The sequence below is a fragment of the Momordica charantia genome, assembly GCF_013281855.1.
Source record: "Momordica charantia cultivar OHB3-1 chromosome 8 unlocalized genomic scaffold, Mcharantia_2.0 BLBB01000008.1, whole genome shotgun sequence".
NCBI lineage: Eukaryota > Viridiplantae > Streptophyta > Magnoliopsida > Cucurbitales > Cucurbitaceae > Momordica > Momordica charantia.
The window spans coordinates 19187819-19204106 of record NW_028275166.1 but is presented as its reverse complement, the minus strand read 5'-3'; the positions used below and the strand labels follow the sequence as shown (position 1 = coordinate 19204106).

At 35.1% G+C, this 16288-nt stretch overlaps 1 protein-coding gene across 1 annotated transcript in view; it reads right to left on the bottom strand.

The window, feature by feature from the left end:
* The window catches only part of LOC111023226 (transmembrane protein (DUF616)), a 28968-nt gene extending 21800 nt beyond the window's left edge, over positions 1-7168 (bottom strand). The window contains 2 exon segments of the mRNA XM_088126964.1: positions 6258-6511; positions 6798-7168. Coding sequence (XP_087983090.1) covers positions 6258-6511; positions 6798-7168 — 625 coding nt within the window.
* Positions 7169-16288: the final 9120 nt, after the last annotated feature.

Sequence of the window (16288 nt, the reverse complement as noted above, 5' to 3'; positions counted from 1 at the left end):
AACTACTATTATAGGAATTCATGTAGAAGGAAATTTTCTTCAAGACAAAGCTAAAATGTTTGGCTGTAGAGTGGAAAGGCTTCCTTTTTCCTATCTGGAAATTCCTTTGGGTGGCAATTATAAGAAAAAAGCTTTTTGGGATCCTCTTATTGATAAAGTAAGGCAAAAGATAGACAAATGGAAGAACTTCTTCATTTCAAAAGGCAGTAGACTCACTCTTGCACAATCGGTGATCACAAGTCTTCCCCTATACTTCTTCTCGGTTTTAAAGGCTCCAACGAAGGTTATAAATGAAATTGAGAAGCTGTCTCGGGATTTCTTCTGGAAAGGGAATGGCAATAATGGCTCTATTATTCACCTAGTGAATTGGGGAAAGACCGCTCTTCCGTTGCAATATGGAGGTCTTGGTATAGGGACTTTACAACAAAAGAACAACAGTTTACTCCTTAAATGGCTTTGGAGATTCACCCAAGAAGACAATGCACTTTGGAGGAAGGTGATAGTTAGCATTTACGGTGAAGATCCTCACGGGTGGAATACCCTTCCTCCTAAAGGATGTGCCAGGGGAAGACCGTGGTTCGATATTTTCAAGAACAGCTCGTTTTTTTCCAAGTTCCTTGAGTTCAAGATGAGGAAAGGGAATCGCATTAAATTCTGGTCGGATAGTTGGATTGGGAATGACTCTCTCCAGAAGATGTTCCCTGACATGTTCAATCTCTCTACAAAAAAGGAAGCTACAGTTATGGAGTGTTGGAATGCTAATGAGAACGATTGGGATCTAGGTCTGCGCAGAGGTCTTTTTGATTGGGAGCTTGAAAACTGGATAAGTCTCATCCAAGTTATCGATGTGGTGAGATTGGGGGGAGGGAGAGGATCGGGTTTTGTGGTCTCTTGGAAAAAATGGTAAGTTCTCTATTCGCTCGGCCTATTTGAAGCTGATGGATTGAAGCCCTTCTTTGAGATCACCCCTCATCTCGGCAATATGGAACTTTAAGGTCAAAAAAGATCATAGTCTTTCTTTGGTCTCTTGCTCATAGAAGCCTTAATACTCATGAGAATTTACAGAAAAAGTGCAAGAATTGGGTGTTATCCCCTTCGGTCTGCTCCTTTTGCTTGAATCACAGTGAGAATATAGATCACATATTTCTGCATTGTTCTTTTGCGGAAAAGAACTGGTGTCTCCTCTTAAATACCTTTGAAATTTCTATTTGCTTCCCAAAAATGATAGATGATTGGATGGTTAAAGTGCTACACAGGTGGACTCTTCCTAAGAAGACTGAGTTTATTTGGAAATGTGCTTCGAGGGCTCTCCTCTGGAATCTATGGCTGGAAAGGAATTCTCGCATGTTTGAAGATAAGTCAATTACTTTTGTTTTTTTTCTGTCGGAATGTACAGCACACGACCTCTCGGTGGTGTATCAATTATAGCAAATTCTTTTGTAATTACAACCTTTCCATGTTTATGCACAATTGGAAAGCGGCTGTTTAGCTTGTTGGTGGGATTTCCTCTACCCCAGCCTCTAGTTTGTTCTTTCTTTTTTGATCAATACAGAGATGTTTCTTATCTAAAAAAATAAATAAATAAAAATAAAAATAAAAACTTTGTTAAAACTCACAAGCTCGTTTGCAATTAACACCGGATCGAGAATATGTCTTCCCTCTATAGAAGCACTTTGGTTCAGGGAAATAGTGCTGGGAATCACCTTTTTAAGCCGCTCACTCAAAACTTCAGCAACGATCTCGCAAGTGGAGGTGGAAAGACTTATGAGTCTAAAGTCCTTTACCTTTTCCACAACATCCTTCTTAGGATCTAAGCAAATGAAGTTCTCCTTCGTGCAAGCATCCACATGGCCATTTCTAAAGAATTCTGCAAAAAATCTCAATAAATCTACCTTCCAATGTTGCCAAAATTTGATGAAAAACTCAATAGTAAACCCATCTGACCTTGGCGCCTTATTCTTCACGAGGTTTTTTAGAGCAAACCAATCTCAGATTCTTCAAATTTCCTTTCCAATCAGCCACTATCTTAATGATAAATAGGTCTCCAAGAGATGTCCTTTGGAGTGAACGGCTGAATCCCCTCACTGCAGTACAAAGCATCAAAGAAGCTGATGATTTCCTTTTCTATGTCTGTTTGATTTACAAGAGGTATATCATTACCATCCTTAAGCTAAGATATCTAATCTTTCCCTTTTCGAGCGGCCAAGAACTTATGAAAAAATTTTCTATTTTCACCCCCTACTTTTAGACTGTGAATCTTGCATTTTTTAGTCAAGTTTTACTCCTCCCTTACATATAAAGCAAGTAAATCTTGCTTCAGAGAACCTCTCTTCATAACTTCATCCGAGTATAGGCCAGAATCTTCATCCTTATGTCCAACAAGGATATTTCAAAAACCATCTTTCTTCTGCTTCTTTTTGCTGCTTTTCACTCTGAGCACATATCTTGAGGGAGGATTTTAGATTTCGAAGCTTAAAAGATATCACGAACCCTGCCTAGTCATATGATATATCTTCTGAGATTTTTGACTCAATTAGTCGAATACAATCCTTATCCTCTAGCCAAGAACTAAAGAATCTCAAAGGAGTAGATCCCCATATGAAATCCCCTACATCAACGTAGAATTGCCAAAGAGATTGTTCCATTCCTGCGAGATGAAAAATCTGTCCAGAAGAGAATGAGTGCTATCGTTGCCCATCTTTGACCATGTAAATTTGCCATTGGATATTGGAATTTTCAGAAGTTCTAATTCTTCAATTATACTATTAAATCTTCTCATTCCTTTCATTGTTTTGCCATCTGAAGATCTGTCCAAGGTCCATCTAGACACTAATAATTATCTCAAAAACCTCAGATATTCCGTAATTTTGTCCATAGATGCTTCCTAATTTTGTAATCTTTTGGAATAAGAAAATGGCAGAGGAGAGATAAACTTTTTTCACGGCAAAACATCCGGTTTATATTTTGGGCTAAGACCGTCCGAAGAGTCATCATCTGCAGGTATATCCAAAGGACATTTCAAGTTCTCATCCGATGGATGTTCTTCTTTTTTCGGCTTCCCACTTTCTACCCACTTTTTCCATAAATATAGACAATTTGCCCAACAAAGACTCTCCATCTGCCACAACCTGCTAAAGACTTTGGATGTCCAACAAGTTTAAGAACTTGCGATCAACTTCCTCTTGGAATCCAAACTTGGTTTGTTCACAAAATCCTCTATAGCAACCATGCGAACCACAAAACTCCCTAACTTTGTGTTTATTTCAATTGATGCAGGAAAGAAACCACATACATTATCCTCCACCTAAATCAAAGCTTCTGAACAATCAAGGAGATTTAGGGTTTTTGATAAATATTATTTAAGCCGCCAAGATAACTCCAATTGCATTAAAACACTGCTAATTTCAAAATTTGGAAGGTAAGCCACAAATTCTAACTCGTCCTGCATAACCTACCACCACTTCATTCGTACTATGCTTTTCAAAACTCCATTTCGCAGTTTTCACATGTATATTACGTATCTTTCGCCACTTACCATTAACCCACTCTAATCTCAAAACTCTACCATCCCCAAACCTCAATAAGGCCTTATCTACCATAAAAGGACTAACTTGACAATCTTGCAAATTTTTTCCTTCTAGACCATCGGATATTTCCTTCCAATCGTCATGGGCACAAAATTTCATAATGGCCATGACCTTATCCCAATCCAACTCCTAGGCTTCAAATTCCTTTCTAACCTGAAATTGCTTTAAAAGCCCCTTGGGGAAGTTAGGGACTCTATGCCTTCTCAGAAACCCATTGATATTTGAATCCTACATGATGTCTTTTCCTTTGACATGTCAATGAGAAGGCCCTTTAAAGGCCATTCTCCTTTTACCTTCTGAAACCTCAGCATATGATAACTGATCTTTTGATCTTTCATTCAACCTAGAGAGGCAAACCTTCAACATGTCTCAAAAAGCTAACCAACCACTTTTCCCTAGGCCAGCAACGATCACTAATCTTCTTTGAAAATGGCTCCTAGTTATTCAGGTACATGTTCGATAGCTTTTTCAGGTACAACTGATCAACCTTAACTCTCTATGTGAATTATTGATTATAGTGCAACTGGACGTTTGACAAATAGTAGCCATCATTTTATCTTTTATAATCCTTGTCCAAACAATAAGAAAATATCTACAGCAAATGGTACTTTAGTACCAGTGGATGGTCGAGGAGATATCAAAATAAATTCAAACACTACTTTAAAAAAAGTGCTCCATTTATCATGCTGAATTGTTGACTTGATCTCAGTAAAGAATTTGATCAAAGATTTGAGGTGCAGATTCTTTTTGTATTTTTCAGGACCGGCAATGAAAGACAATTGGACTTGATAAAAAAAAATGGACTTTATTACCTTGATGAACCTTCTTATCATTGTAGTGTTGGAGAAGATGCTCAAATCTCCTTCACCTCACAAACTCATTCTTCTTCAAATAAGTTCTGGCTGTACCATTATAGACTAGGGTATCTCTCATTTAAATCTCTTAAAATTTTGTTTTATGATTTGCTCCAAAACTTTAATTTTGAGTCAATTCAGTGTGATTTTTGTGAATTTGTTAAGCACATACGAGTACTCTTTCCTGGTAATAATAAAAGTGTATTTCCTTTCTTTGTTATTCATAGTGATGTTTGGGTCCTCCAATTTGCCAAATGTTTCCAAATTTCACTGGTTTATTGTGTTCGTTGATGAATGTACTCGAGTTTTGTGGGTTTATCTTTTGAGACAAAAATCTGATGTTGATTCTAACATTCAAACCTTCTTTCACATGATAAGAAATAAATCTAACCCAAACAGTTCTGTCCTAACAATGTACGAGATTACATCAATCAAACCTTAACTTCCTTCTTTCAAAAATATGGAGAGTCATCCATGAGTTGTCTTGTGTGGAAACTCAACAAAATGGAGTGGTGGAAAGAAAGATTGGTTGCATTCTTTCCATGACCCGTAACCCTTCTTTTTCAAAGAAATGTTCCTAAATCTTTTCGGGGAAAATTGTACTAACAACAACTTATTCAATCGTTACCCTATGGTACTCTAGATCAGAAAAATCCTATGAATATCCTATCAAATTTCTGTACTGACTTCCGTACATCAAATAACTTGATTCCTCGATGTTCGATTGTATAGCCTTTATTCATGTTCATAGTAACCAACAAGGAAAACTTGATCCACGAGCACTCAAATATATTTCTCTTGGATACTTATACACTCAAAAAGGGTAAAAACCCTATCACCCTCCTTATAAAAAGTATCTCATCTCGTCAATGTTACTTTTTATAAAAGGTACCAACTTCTTTACCTCAACTTATCTTCAAGGGGAGGAAATACTGTTGAAATATAAGGATTTACTCATTCCCAACATCACATTTCCTTCATCTCCTTTACCGAACCCTATTGAAATTGACTCTAACCGATCCTCGCCTTTACCACTAGTAGACACCTCATCAGAGTCATCTAACCCTCCTACTACTATAATTGCACCATTGCAGATTTATTCAATAAGGAAAAATGATAAAACTAAGCAAGTTCAAGAGTCCGAACATACTTCTAGAACTAAAATTAACAAGAAAGGAGTCAGTGATGAGTCATATATTATATCATCTGTAATTGATGAGTCATATATGTCTTTGCCTATTGCTTTGAGGAAGGGAAGATGAACTTATACTCAATATTTGTTGTCTCACATTGTATCCTAAGACAAACTCTCAAGTAAAGAAGCTTTGTAGTTAACCTTCATTATGTAAATATTCATGGTTGACCTTACTCATGTAAATATTCCAAAGACATATGCAGAAGCGGTACAACATGAATAATGGAAACAAGCAATGAATCTTGAAATGCAAAGTTTAGAAAAAAAATAAAACATGGGAGCTAGTTACTATGCCTAAAGATAAGAAATTCATATCATCAATGAAATGTTTCTATAAAAAAAACTGTTACCAAACATAGAAATTAAACACCATAATTCAAACTAACGATATGAAATTTGACAAACGTATGAAACTATAAGGGTCCACCCAACTGTTATCAAAAAGGCAAATGCAATTACTTAGTGAAACGTGATAATTATTTGCAAGGAAACTAAGGGTAGTCCTATATAATTGGTGAGTGTAATCCAAGAGAGAGAGGATTATTTCCAATTTCACTCTAGAACTGTATAATCATACTTATACCATGACATAGAAACAGAGAGAAGGGAATGAAACTTTACCATGCAAGTTCACTTTTAAGCCGAAGACTGCCAAATACAACAAGAAGGAAGTTGTAAGCGTTAAGAACAAACAAGAGAATCTTTTTCTTGTAGTTCGACCAAGCCTTCTTCCACGACGAACGGCCCTACTTCCATGCTCCGTTTTGCCAAGGAATTTAAAAAATCCAGGAACAGTACCTCTTCTTTCTGGTAACTGTTCATTATTGTGCCCAAACAGACCCATCATGACATTGCCTCCAGATCTCGGTTCACATCTGGTTTCGAGGAGGGTGGGAGGACGAACATCACGATGTAGAACTTCCAGAACAAGTTAATTATTAAACAATGTATATCGATGGAACAATAATCGATATTTGTATCTAACACTCAGTCATTGGAAAAAAAGTTTTCTAGTAACACCCTTTTCAGTTTCTGATAAAATACAATTCCTGCATAGCGTAAAATTTAGCAAAATGAGGAAGGAGAAAAGGAGCAGTACCTGGAAAGCAAAATTCAGGGGGCGGAAGAACAAATGCAGAGAACTAGAATGGAGCATGTTACCTGTGATTGAAAGCATTACTGTATAGATAGATCTCCCACCAAAGTCCGTGAAACCAAATGAAAAATACGATCCGGAGAATTAGATGGTTGGAGATCTGGCGGGCAAAAAATGATGAGAGTAATGTGAAGAAATGCAAAAGAATAGAAACAAACCCCTGATTACTCCATAGATGAGCATCTATGTTGGATCGATCTTCTTGTCGATAAATTATGGCCGGTGGAGTGAGTTGGGGGAGCGAAGTGTGAGAGGGGAAATGCAGTTGGCATTTTGCAGGAAATGGCGCGAGACGCAGCCGCCCCTTCACAACCGGTTCCGTAACATTGATTTTGTTCCCTCGGTTTTTCCTGAACCGGGACCCGAACCGAACCATGGCTGATTCGTCACGGGAGTGGCTGAGGCTCGACGATCTGGAAAAAAAAATGTGAGATTCTTTTAGGGACGGGTGCAAATACATCAAAACATGTAGTTACCACGTTTAGTTTTTTCAAATATAACACTTTAAAAAAAATGGAGGTCTAATTTTAAAATGATAACTGTCTAAATGATATACATCTGTAATATATCTGACTACTGATGTATGTATGTGATATATAATTGATATACTACTAATATGAGTGTGTGATATACTTGTAACATGTATGTTGATAAATTTTGTTGAGGGGGGCTTTATACTAATTTGCAAATAAGTCATTCGTAAATATGTTATACAAACTTGGTATTGAATATTACAATTGTAACCAGCAATTCTAGTTTTTAGACTAGATTTTGCAGATAATTTTTCTAAATTTACTTAGGTAATTTTTTCAAGACGATGAGTTTATCGATATTTTTTTCTTCACTATTTAGATTTCAAATTTAATCTACAAGAATATTAATAAAAATAAAATAAAAAGTTAAACATATAAAATATGAATGATAATAATTCAATTGTATACACGACAATTTTATATTATAGTCTAAATTTTTAAAAGTAGTTAAAACATGACAATTTTATATTTTAGTTCAAACTTTTACTAACTATTACATTTAAAATAACGTCAAATAGTAAAATTCATAATATATAATTTTACATCTTAGATTTTAACTTTAATTTTAAGATGTAAAGTTAATAAAAATTTACTATCGACAATGAATCTCCAAATTTTGACTTCATTAGATTATGAAAAATTGAAATTATAAACTAAACAAAATAAGAACAATTGAATATGAAAATTATGATTTTAAAGAAGAAAAAAAATCAATACAATAATTTAATTTTAAAAAATACCTAACGATAATGTATAAATTGAAAATAAAAATGAGTCTTACCAACCTATATATTATCTTCTTTTGCAATTTTTTAAAAAATCTACATAATTGATTCTAAAATTAAAAAAAATGGATATATTTGTATAAAAAATTTACAATTTTTTTTTTAAAATTGACTTAATCTATAATCTATTTTTCTTTTTAAAAGTAAAATTGACAAAAAAGAATTTCCTTTTGTAAAACTTACCAGAAAAAATTGAATTGAAAAGAAGGGAAAAATCATGAATTACGAAAAAAGAAAAAAAAGACGAAATACATTTGCGAAAATCGTAAAAAAAAATAATGATAATAATAAAAAGTGCCAAATCAAACGCAGACACGAAATGAAGTGAGGGGGGCTAGTGCCTGTAATTGCCGCTGTGTCAAAGGTAGATATTGAAATTTAATTTGAATTTTTACATACATATTATTATTTTACAAAGTTCAAGAGGGCTCGAGCCCCCTGGACCCTACGTATATCCGCCCCAGGATATGAGTTCTGATATACTATTAATACAAGTATTTGATATACTAGTTTTATTAGTGAAAATTTTTGCTAGATTTGAAAATTTAAAAAACAAGTACCATATTTTTAAATACATAAAAAAAAATTTTGCTACCCATTATAATTTCCATTTTTTAATGCATTTAGTTCTATTTTATGTTTTTAACATATTGTAAAAGGAATAGTTAACAATTTAAATATAATTATTTCAAAACTATTTTTAAAAATATTGTAGTTTTATTCTCACACTACAATGAAAAGTTTACCTTAGGTTGAAAGTTGTCTCTTGCAACCTTTCTAAATGATTGAAATATCTTTGGATTTTTGGGTTATATAGCCCTTTTACCAAGGTAATATTGATTTTTGTCCACTTTTTTCAAAACTTATGTTTTCTAATTTTTACTGACATCACTTTGGATACCAATTTACTTTCATTACCCCTCCACTATTTTTTTTTTAGATTTCGCTCTCTTATTCCCTCCCTATTTTTCCAGAATTTTTTTCACTCTCTCTATTTCCCTCTCCTTCTTTATCCAAATTTTTTTTTCTCTCTCATTTTCCATTAAGTACTCATTCTTTCTCTTCCTTATTTTCTTCTCTTTTTCTCTTTTCTGCAACACTATGGGTATTTTTCTCTCATTCTTCCATTTTGTTTTGGGTTTCTCCCTTCCTTCTTCTCTCTCTCTCTTTTTTTTTGTGACTAGCAAGAGGGAATAGAAGAGGAAAGAGGGAAGGGGGGAGGGAGGAGAGAGATAGAGGAGAGAGAGCGAGAGGAAGAGAGGAGAGAGAGCGAGAGGAAGAGGAGGGGGAGCGAGAGGAAGAGGAGAGAGGAGAGATGAATTAATTTTTATTATTATTATTTTGTCTTTCCAACTTCCTTTCGATTTTTTCAACCATTAAAATTAATTTTCCTTTCTCTTCCTCACATCCTCTTTCTCTCTCTCTAAAAATAGGGTTTCCTCTCTCTTTCCCACACCCCTTCACTCCACGCCTATTTATCTCTCTTCCTCACACCCTCTCACTCCACACCTAATCTTGCTCTCTTTTCTTCACACCCTGTGCTATCTCTTCCTCACACCCCCTCTAAAAAATCTAGCGGCTGTTTCTCTTCCTCTTCCTCACACCTCTCTTTCTAAGCCTGTGATACATATATGGGAGGTCATAAGCGAGATCGTGACTAAGATCGAGAGCGAGAGCGAGATTTTGAGCAAGATCGAGAGTAGAGATTTTGAGCAAGATCGAGAGCAAGAGCGAGATTTTGAGCGAGAGGAAAATGGCGAAGCCGCCGACGGCCAATAAAAGGAAAACGAAGCTGCTTATAATCGAATCTCACTCTCGACGGCCGGATCTCGCTCTCAGACGGTCTTATTTTTAGAGAGAGAGAAAGTATGTCTATGAAATTAATTGGGTTTTTGTTCCATTCTAAATCTTATTTTTAGAGGGAGAAAGTGTGTCTATGAAATTAATTGGGTTTTTGTTCCATTCTAAATCATATTTTTAGAGAGAGAGAAAGTGTGTCTATGAAATTCATTGGGTTTTTGAGAAAAATTTGAACGAGAATGGGAGAGAAGAAAAGAAAAATGAGGAGAGAGGAATAACGATGACTTTTTTGAACATATGAAAAAAGAGAGAAGAGAGAACAAGAGAGAAATTTAAAAATGAGTGGGGGATAGTGAAAGTAATTTGGTATCAAAGATGATGTCAGCAAATATTAGAAAACATAGGTTTTGAAAAAAGTAGGTAAAAAACAATATTGTCTTGGTAAAATGGCTATTGAGCCCAAAAACCCTAAAAACCCAATATCTTCTCTTCAAGATACGACACGAGACAAGGTCGCCTCTTAATGTAAAAAGAGATGACCTTCTTTTTTATTATTATTTTTCTATTTTTTTTTTGTTTTGCAAATATATAATTTCATAAAGGCTATTTCGACCGTGGGTAAAATTAGGAACTTTAAAAAAATTAATTAATTATTTGAATCTAATTAGTTAGAAACTATTTTTAAAATACTGTAATATTTATTCAACAATAAATTGGAATTTATTTTTAAAAAGTAGGATTTATCTATTTTGAACAATAAATTATAATTAATTTTTAACTTGTCATAAATCACATTTTTTTAATTCATTTTGAGAGGTTTGTGTTTAATATTGTAAAAAACCTAATAAATTTGATCATGTTGAAAATAAATATTTAACATGTATATAGATAAAATAAAATTTATAGTCTTAATTATATAGAATTTATCTCATGTGTTCAACAAAACAATTACAAGGTGGTTGTCAACGACGAACTCTTAATGCCTCACTAAGGTGGAAGTATTTTTCATGTTCTCCACGACCACATCCATGAACATGCCTTAAATATATTATTGAGGGACTGACCTCATAATTATAACGTAATGGTTGAATTGAGGGTCAATATCATGTCCATCAGTGTGGAAGGACAGACATAATCCCACGTAAAATGGTACATATCTTTGACGTTATAATGGACCTCTTTATGTCCAAGAGTATTACGCTCGATTGGAATGTCCTACTCTAATTTAGGACGCCCTTCTACGACTGAAACCAGAAGAACGTGCAACGCGAATATTATACATTGATGAAGTATTTCTATATTTGTCTTACCAATGTTGCGTTTTGATGGAGTATTTCTATATTTGTCCTACCAGCATTGCGTAACGTATTGAAACACTCTAGCTTCACCCTTTTCTATCTCGAGTAAGGAGAGTACAATACTCGCTAGAATTCTCTCTATTTTCCAATTTCTCTTCAGCTACCTGAATTATAGTTATCCTATACCTTCACCCTGTGTTCTTTGAACTTGTGTATAAAGAGGAAGTAGCAGTTTTATCATTTGTTATGGGATTGAAAATTCTCTGCCACGTGTCACATACTTTAGATCTGACCTCCAGATAAATCCGAACACAATATCGAAACATGGTTACCTTGGGAGCACGAGTTCAAAGATATCCGCTAAATGGTATTCTAACCACCCACTCAGCACACTCTGCTTTATGCTGCCCGATTTCCAAAGAGGGTATCCTTGGCAGTTAGCAAATAGTAGTTGGTAGTCTATAAATACCCAAGGTCAATTGATTCATAGGTACGCTCGAATCTCGATTTGAATTTGAGAATAAATTAGTTTGAACCTCTACTAACTTGAGTGTAGGAATGTTCATACTTCTTTTGCAAGTTAATTCTAATTGGGATTAGTGAGACATTTGAGTGAAATTTTGTGCTCTGATGCTCTGATTTACGAGTAATTTCCTTCACTTAGCACTTTCTCAAACGTCAAAGTGCACTTGCGAGGAATTTCCTTCACTTTTCACCATAGCATCATTTCATCTTTACTAAAGTGTAATGTTAATATATCAATGTTCACAAGCTTTGATTTGCAAAGACCAAAGTGATAGTTAAAATTTACCTTCACTTTGCTCGACCGCTAAAAGGGCTAGCCTGCACCCCTCAAGTTCCATGAGGTTAGAAGTATATCACTAATTCATCTTTCCTTCCTATTGATACTTTTAGCGCCTTCGAGACGTAAGACTCCTCGTTGATCCGAGGGACAACAAAAGGTTGAACTGAACAAAACAAATTAATCAACAATTATACGATGAAGCGGTCGCCTAAAGAATTCTAATTGAAAGTTAACTTATACCCAATGTTTCAAAATCACTTTTTACCTCACAAATCTTTCCCCATTAGCGCTCAATAGTAATCACTCTCTAGAGACGAAAAACCATTTCCTCCTCCAATTATTTGTGGAAGTGGGGCCTTTTATGATGACATCGAAATCTTTTACCTTGTCTGATCCATTGATAAGAGGAACTAGTTCAAGTCGGTTGGACGGATGTAATGTCCTTCAACCTTAGCAACCTTAGATGACTTTTAACAGTACAGGTAGAAAGCATTTGTTCGATATTAAGTATGTCAAAACTCTTTGCCTCAATGTATAATAACTAATTTTAGTATTTATTAAAGCTCGTTGTTATCAGTCAAATTGCCTAGTCTTTAGAAGATTAGTTAAGGATTTTGTTAGTTGTGGAATCCTATTTTTATATTCTCTTATGTATTTGCATATATAAATAGGCTAAAGCTTTCTCAATCTAAGGCAGTGAAATCATTAATTTCCTTCCTCACATATTTATTATCCCTTATGTTTATTTCCTGTTAATAGTGGTATTAAAGACAAGTTTGGGAAGAGTGAGAAAATCTTGAAAGGGGAACACAAGGAAGTGAGAGCAATAGTGCAGTAACATTAAGTTTTATTTTGCTCATCTTATTTTTCTATTTTGTAGCATAAATGGCCTTGGAGAGCAACTCCATGCAAGCAGCGGTTCCACGTTTCGACGGTGACTACGATCACTGGAGCATGTTGATGGAGAATTTCTAATGGTCCAAAGAATACTGGCATGTTGTTGAAATGGGTGTTGCAACACCTGCAGCTGGAGGGATTCTCACAGACGCTCAATAGAAGGAGTTTGAGGGACTAAAGTTCAAAATTTTGAAGGCAAAAAATTATTTGTTTCAGGCCATTGATCATTCTATTCTGGAGAATATTCTTGGCAAAGAATCATCCAAGGATAGTTGGGAATCAATGAAGAAAAAGTATCAAGGCTCTTCCAGAAGAAAGCGTGCACAGTTTCAAGTCTATAGAAAGGAATTTGAGATGCTGCAAATAAAGGAACGTAAATATGTGACTAGTTATTCCACAAAGACAATGGTTGTGGCCAATAAAATGCGATTCCACAGTGAAAAGATGGAAGACGAGATGTTGTCATCGTTGAGAAGGTATTGCGATCTATGGCACCCAAGTTCAACTATGTCGTTTGTTCGATTGTAGAGTCAAAAGATGTAGATACGCTCTCCCTTGATGAACTCCCAAGTTCGTTGTTGGTTCATGAACAAAACATGAATCGAGATTCAACAACAGAGGAACAAGCGTTAAAGGCTTCTACCTAGGTTTCTTCCTCAAAATTTAGAGGACGAGGTCGAGATCGAAGTAGAGGTATAGGCTGAAGCACAGGTAAGGGAAGAAGAAATCAAAGCAACAACAATGGTGGTGCCGACCAATTGTAAGACAAAGGTAGATGGCGTGATCAAGATTTGACAAATTCAAGATTGTGTGCTTCGATGTCATAAACTTGGTCATGAACGATCTGAATGTTAAACCAAGCTATCTCATAATAGAGATAAGGAAGAGACTTCAAATTTTGTTGAAAAGAATGAGGTCGAAAATTGATGGCTGCCCAAGATAGCAAGGAACCGGAACCCGATATTTGGTACGTTGATATGGGTTGCAGCAACCACATGAGTGGGAGTAAGTCTTCTTTTTCCCATATAAATGAAGATTTTCATTCCACAGTTAGTTTCGGTGATTTATCTACTCTGAAAGTAATGGAAAAATGAGATATTAAGATAAAAACTAAAAATGGCTTTGTGGAAATGATCTCCAACGTCTTGTTTGTTCCTAGTTTAAAGAGTAATTTGTAGAGTGTTAGTCAATTATTAGAAAATGGTTATTGAAGGGATGTGAATCCCGGAGCGGAAGCAGTAGAACGCGTTCTTGAATTTCTTTTGAAAATTTAAGTCACAAAAAATATAAAACAGGGAAGAATTTTAGATTTTACCTTTAAAGGCTCTTCTTTGTGTAAACTCAATGAGACAACACCACTTGATCTTCCTCGCTAAGTCTCTCGGTCAAGAATCCAGATTGTGGGATCCAATTGCAAGGGATTGAGAGAGTAAGAGAGTTGAGAGATTTTTAGCATACTTTTAGGGTTCAGTTTACTGTTATATTTATAGAGGAAAAATCCTAAGACTATCAGGATATCTTATCATTTTGGATAAAGGATACCTCCTCCTGAATTTAGTGTTGGGTGTGTTGCCCTAAACTCGTAGTTTGTATTTATGTAAAAAACAAATATATATTCAATAAAGTTTTATTCAATAAATTTGTTGTTGAATTCATAGCATTGAATTGTCCAAAATCCAATAAACTAAACATCCAAGGTTATTTTAATGTAATCGGGACAGTATATATATTGGGTATATATTTGATATATTGGGTATATATTTGATATACCCCTGATATACGAGTGGATAATGTCCCGTGAATAATCTAAAGGGTCTATAGTATATGGATAAGGCTGAGTACCTTATCCTGGGAACACTATGGATACGACCCACTTTTTAAATGTTACAGACGATTCTATCCACGTCGTTCGTGTGGAGACATGCGAGTGGGGGTATCCTATACAATGAGTTCGTATAAGACTGGACTGCGAAATAGCCAATATTTAGGTATAACGCCGTTGACTAACAGATTGCTATTTCATAGGATGACCAAACAACTCATTCTCAATCCTGAGTTGAGTTATGGACTCCTGCTCGTGAGGGCTCGTCCTTTGATCTGTCTGGGTGAGAGTGGCCCGAGTTGTCGACTCAATATTCTTACCATTTTGGGGACGAGACCGACTGGGGAGCTGGAAACATAACTTCACAAGATGGAATTTACTCATCCCCGACTTTAGGAGAGTAGATGAGTGTTCTCTTAAATGCTGATTCTGGGACTTGAACAAGGGGCACCACTTTCTCATTGGCCCGAGAGGGACTACCGGTTATTGGTCAAACCATAACCGAGTTGTTCATTAGAGGAGTAGTGGTATTTAAGGAGTAAGATGTAACTCAGGGGTAAAACGGTAATTTGATCCAACTTGAGTTACGAGCACTCGTGAAGGATTGACTTGTCATTAGTGGTCGTATATCCATGGACACGAAAACATTCTGCAGTGAGAAGAGTGCAACTGCGGGTCTTTAGTGGAGTGATCCGTAGTTAACGAATGTTGATTAACTCGGTAAATGAGTTTGACCGATTAATCTCGTATCGTTGGAGCTTCTGATCTGTAGGTCCATTAAGTCCCCTTGCTAGCTCAAAACGGGTAAAACAAGGATCAAGTTTTTGAAGAATTTGAACTGTTCAAATTACTTAAGGGATTATATGTATATTGATACATTATAATATATAGTTAATTCTAAATTAAAACTACATATTATGAGAGAGATTATATGAATGAGATTCAAATAAAATTAATATGAATAAGATTCATATTAAAATTATAGGTTAAAAATAATGTGCATAAGATGTACATTAGAACTATAGGTTATACGAGAGAAATGCTATAGAATATGATTCTATTTATGTCATAAATAATTAAGTGTTAATTATTTGATATATATATGTTAATTAATTATTAATTAGATTAATATGATTAATTAATTATTTATATATATTTATATATTAATTATTATTATTATTATTATTATTATTATTATTATTATTATATATATAAATATTAAACTCCCCTGCAAAATTGCAGGGGAGTGGGAAGTTAATATGACATGGGGAGTTACCCAGATCCCGGTAAATCTCATGCTCTCTCTCAACTCCCTCTTTTTCCAAACAAATTGCTCCCACAAGCCCGATCCCGGTACCCAGAGGATAGCACGGAATACCGTTTAGTGTGTTTAGGAGATTGAATAATTGAAGAAGAGTTCTTCAAAGGTAAGGAAAAACTAGTTTTCCCTTGTATTTTCATTCATGAATGTTTTGATTTTGTTTCCAAAAAATCATGAACGATGGTCCGCTTCCGCTCCGGGATTCACATCCCTTCATTTAGGGGAAATCTCAAAT